This window comes from Rhodnius prolixus, unplaced genomic scaffold (assembly GCF_049639745.1).
Source record: "Rhodnius prolixus isolate KJV_2025 unplaced genomic scaffold, Rpr scaffold_6, whole genome shotgun sequence".
Lineage (NCBI taxonomy): Eukaryota > Metazoa > Arthropoda > Insecta > Hemiptera > Reduviidae > Rhodnius > Rhodnius prolixus.
Window position 1 is genome coordinate 42235607 of NW_027411634.1, and position 4622 is coordinate 42240228.

A 4622-nucleotide genomic window follows, 5' to 3' on the forward strand; every position below is an offset into this window, starting at 1 on the left:
ACCCAACTTTGACAATTTTTTTCTCTTTTTCTATAAAAGATAAAATTCCCAAATTTTCTTTAAAATGTAGGGCAAACCCTCCTTTATGACTGTAATTTTTTGCAACAACCCAGATTTAGTAGATTTTGAGAAAAATGTTGCCGAAAATGAGCAAAAACAGCTTTTTCAGAAAATGTTCTTGTTCTTGTTCTTCTTGTTCTTCTTCTTGTTGTTGTTACCTTTTTTGTAAACAACGTAGCGCTTAAACGCGCCGACCGATTTTTGAGAATGTGGAGTCATACGATTCGGAATTTTATGTAGATGTGCCTTTTGGGGGTCTCGACGCTATAGATTTTTCCTAAAATTTACACAATTATAGGCAATAGTAGTCTCCATATACGAGTAAAATATAAACAAAAATCTATCGCGCAGTTTTCGAGATATTTGAAGTTAAAGTTTTCAGTTTATAGTACAGAAACAAAACTCTATCCATAAATATCTCGTTTTCTGCTCAATAGATTTTTACTAAAATTTACATAATTATAGACAATAGTAGTCTCCATATACAGTTAAAATATAAACAAAATCTATCGAGTAGTTTTCGAGATGTTTGAAGTTAAAATTTTCACTTTATAGAACAGAAACAAAATTTAACCCAAAATATCTCGTTTTCTGCTCAATAGATTTTTACTAAAATTTACACAATTATAGACAATAGTAGTCTCCATATACAAGTAAAATATAAACAAAATCTATCAAGCAGTTTTCGAAAAATTTGAAGTTAAAATTTTCTCTTTATAGAACAGAATCAAACTTTAACTCTAAATATCTCGTTTTCTGCTCGATAGATTTTTACTAAAATTTACACAATTATGGACAATAGTAGTCCATAAGGGAAGGGATTAGCTATGAGGTTAGCATACTGGACTCCCACGCGGAGGTCCCGGGTTCGAATCCAGCAGCTGACCTTTAGATTTTCTCTTCCTAGGAGCTTCTTACAGCTCACTGTCCGGTGATGGACAGTGTTGTCTGTAACGAGAGAACACTGTCCGGAGGCCGGCAGTGCACTGGAAAAAGCTTCGGGCGCTAATGACCTCAGCTGTTGATGCGTCAAAAAAAAAAAAAAAAAAAAAAAAAAAAAAAAAAAAAAAAAAAATAGTAGTCCATAGATATAATCAGGTAAGATATAAACATAATCTGTTGTGTAGGAAACGAGGTATTTAGAGTTACATTTTCGTTTTGTTTGAAACAGTGAAATCTTTTATTTCAAATATCTCGTAAAGTACTGAACAGATTTCGTTTGTATTTTACCTGTATGTGGAGACTACTTTTGTCTATCATTGTTTCTATCTTTTCTCCTGATTATCAGATTGTAATGAATTTCGTACTAAATTATAGAGTAACTCGATAACTGATATAAGTTGCTGTGTTCTAGTTGATGAGGTATTGATAGTTTAAATTTAGAGATTTTCAAATACGTTCCAATTGGAAGCGTTTATATCACTTCTCCTGATTATCGAATATTAATGAATTCTGTAGTAAATTGTAGAGAAAACCTAACTTTATAGCTGATATAAATTGCTATTTTCTACTTATTGTCAACTTCTATAGTTGACGGGTTATAGGGGGGTCAATTTTGCATTGCTTTTCCTCACCAGGGTACTTCCGTTTAGGGCTGACTGTATCTGCCATTTGCTCTCTAGTGAGGTAGTGGTTACAAGAACTACAGCTGATATTGATAATTACAAAAATATTTATAACAAAATAATAATTCTTAAAAGTAATTACAAAGTCAGACCTAGATATCTTGTACTAAGAGGAAATTATGTTTCATTTAGCTTCTAAGATCCTCCAGCGCCAGGCAAGGAAGGAATGGACGGAAGTCCGCCTAGGGTAGGCAGACCTTGTAGTTGTTCCATGTCCGGTGCTGGCACAATGACGAAGGAAAATCCACCCATTACCATTTTACCATCTTTCATTGTGTTCATTAACGTTGAGAATCCCTGTTGTAGTTGACCGAAATTTTGCAGCTGGCTGGGAATTTGCGTCAAAGCGGAAGCTGGACCTCCACCATCTAATTGACGTTTCTGTATCGGTTTATTCGTCAAAAATGATGTCGTTGGGAAATCTGAAATCAATAAATGGGTTAAAAGGTGAACATCAGTCTTATTTAATTCCAATGTACATTCTTTTATTTCGTCATTCCGGTTTGACGCATTAAGCACAAGTTTGAACATTTTATGAGGTGGTAGTAGAAAGTTTTCACACAGTTGCGCATGATCAGAAGCTTGAGGGCCACCCCGAAGCTTGGCTTTAGGATTTTTTCGTGTTCCTCTACTCTCGAAGTTCTTTCCATAAACATTCATGTCACTGCGAGTTCCGTTGAAAGTAATTTCATAATATTTTAAACTGTTAGTTTGTCTAGCCAGAAGAACATTCTTGGAGCCGCTACCGAAAAATTGTAAAACAAAGTGAGGGACCTGAGGTATAAAGTAGAATGTCCGGTGTAAGATTCTCTTCGCATTTAAAATTCTAATGCTTTAAAATCCCCCTAAATGATCACCCTAAGTGGCACTTTAAACGAATGCTTTTAAAGTTTTAAATCTAGGTATTAAAAGCGACCTATAGGACTATAGTGAATGGCTGTATTTAAATATTGGGTTAAACCACGAATGCAAACCACACTCTTAAACCATTTTTTTTATTTGACCAAAACGTTTATTCCCGGTAAAAACCCTATTCCGAGAATTCGACACAATCACTTTACGTAAAAGAAACTGAACTCTTACCAGTGGACGACAACAATAACGATACGACCATCTGTATACATACAGCTGCCAGGTGTCCCCGGGATTTCAGGTTAAAAAATCTGGTAACCTTAATTTAATTGCCTCAAAAAGTTTGCCTCAGGCAAGCCCCCCAGCTACCTGCTACATAAAATTAGTTAATATAAAAACGATAACATTTACATATGTACAGAAAAATAAATGATGCCGTACTTTTTCGTAGCAGTTTATTTCTGAAACAAGGATGGAGGCCCGATTACAATAATCTCACGGTGGGTCCTTAAAAATGTACGTAGTTTCTCTACTGCTCGTTTCAGCTATACAAAAAAATAAATAATAAAAAATAATAAAGTAAAAGTACCTACGGCTCTTCGCGGATTTGTGATTGGTTTTGTAAACACATTGACACAAACTAGAACAGAATAACATAGAAAAGTGTTATTACAATTATTACCATCAAGTTAAAAATAAATTTCGTTAGTTTTAAAGTTAACCTACAACTTGACATAGACAGGATAACCATGAGGTAGAATTTGGTATAAAGGTCCATTATTGTGTAGTTCGAAGAAAAATAGGCGGCCCCCTCAAAAAATGCTTCCATATTTATATCTACCAGTCCAGGCGATACTGTAATCACACACATTGTGTTCTGTGATTATTCTTACTTCACTTTCTTCTTACAATTATTCGTGACCTAGTTGATATCGCGCGATTAAATAACACGTTAAAGTTGTTTGACATCTTTGTCTAAAAAAACTAAAAAACCCCGTTTAGCTGGTATACAATTTTCATATCTTTTCTTTGTCTCTCTGTAGTATGAAGAAAGTTAATTGTTTTTGTTAAATTGAAAAAATAATTCGTCAACTTTGGCTGTACATTTGTATTTTAGTTTGGTCCGACCTGTTGGTTACTTAGAGAGCGAAATCCTTTTTATAAAAGTTTGCTGAAAGGATTTTTTACTTTATCTTGGACTCTGAGTAAGATGTTTAGAAAATATTGTTACATTTGCAAAACGTTGCAATGTTTCTGCATTCATTTTATTTGTCAACAACTTTATTTGAAAGATTTGTCTAGGAACATTTGATTAATAATTCCTTGGGGAGGAGCTTTTCTCTAAAACAACATTACAGTACAGAGTGTCGTTGGTAGTACTTAATTTATATGTTGCAGAGGAAAATGCATTTTTTTGTTATAATTCCGAATTTGATGAAAATTCCACTTCAATTTTCCGAAGTGGTTTAGAGATTTTTTCGGAAATGGCTTCTTCGATCTGCTATAAATTCAATATTCATTATGCACTCATAGAAGTAGTGTAAGCTAGAACCTTGAGATAATAGGGCGGGAAAGCTGTTGAGTGTTCTCCTCTGATTCTTTATTTATATGATAAAAATAAATATTTTTTAAAACATAATTGGAATCTATAACTAATTAATTCATAACTTCGTTAAGGGGCCTTATTTTAGGAACTGCGTGGTACCAACGTACGCTAACGGCAACCCTGCTGAGAATCTCTGACGAATTAAGTTTCTTAGGTAAACATTAGGCTGGGTTAGTAGCAGAAGAAATTTCAAGATTATCTAATAAACTCATCAGCAGAATCATAATTCTGATTGACAGATTTCAGACAGCGGCAATAATGCCAAATACAGGTTAGTTAGAATTATCTACAACTTTTCACTTTTAGGATAACTTTTCAACACTTTAATACCGAAATATCGGTATAACCCTATATTTCTCTGGCTCTTGCGGCACATTGTTTTAAAAACATGTTGCTTAACCGCTAACGTAATGTACGAACTGTTTCGGGATATTAAGTGGAAGGTATAACCTGCTGGTATGTTGGTAAACTTCAATATA

The 4622-nt window shown here is 34.0% G+C and overlaps 1 protein-coding gene across 2 annotated transcripts; it reads right to left on the reverse strand.

The window, feature by feature from the left end:
* Positions 1 to 1139: 1139 nt before the first annotated feature.
* On the reverse strand, positions 1140 to 3494 carry LOC141460107 (uncharacterized). Of its 2 annotated transcripts, XM_074139782.1 has the most exons (4): positions 3220 to 3314; positions 2979 to 3082; positions 2769 to 2909; positions 1140 to 2107 (listed from the first exon to the last, which is right to left on the reverse strand). In XM_074139782.1, the coding sequence occupies exons 3-4, from the start codon at positions 2797 to 2799 to the stop codon at positions 1821 to 1823; spliced, it is 318 nt and encodes a 105-aa protein (XP_073995883.1). In that variant the 5' UTR covers positions 2800 to 2909; positions 2979 to 3082; positions 3220 to 3314; the 3' UTR covers positions 1140 to 1820. The 2 variants fall into 2 exon arrangements, with proteins under 2 accessions (XP_073995883.1, XP_073995882.1); XM_074139781.1 differs by lacking the exons at positions 2769 to 2909; positions 2979 to 3082 and adding an exon at positions 3127 to 3177 and having other exon boundaries at positions 3264 to 3494.
* Positions 3495 to 4622: the final 1128 nt, after the last annotated feature.

Excerpts from the sequence above, each read along its gene's own strand:
- LOC141460107 (XM_074139781.1), bottom strand. The coding sequence starts at position 3,408 with ATGTGTGTGATTACAGTATCGCCTGGACTGGTAGATATAAATATGGAA. Across the intron at positions 3,178-3,263 it reads TATCCTGTCTATGTCAAGTT|TTTGTGTCAATGTGTTTACA; the intron begins GTAGGTTAACTT and ends ATTCTGTTCTAG. Across the intron at positions 2,108-3,126 it reads AAATCCGCGAAGAGCCGTAG|ATTTCCCAACGACATCATTT; the intron begins GTACTTTTACTT and ends TATTGATTTCAG.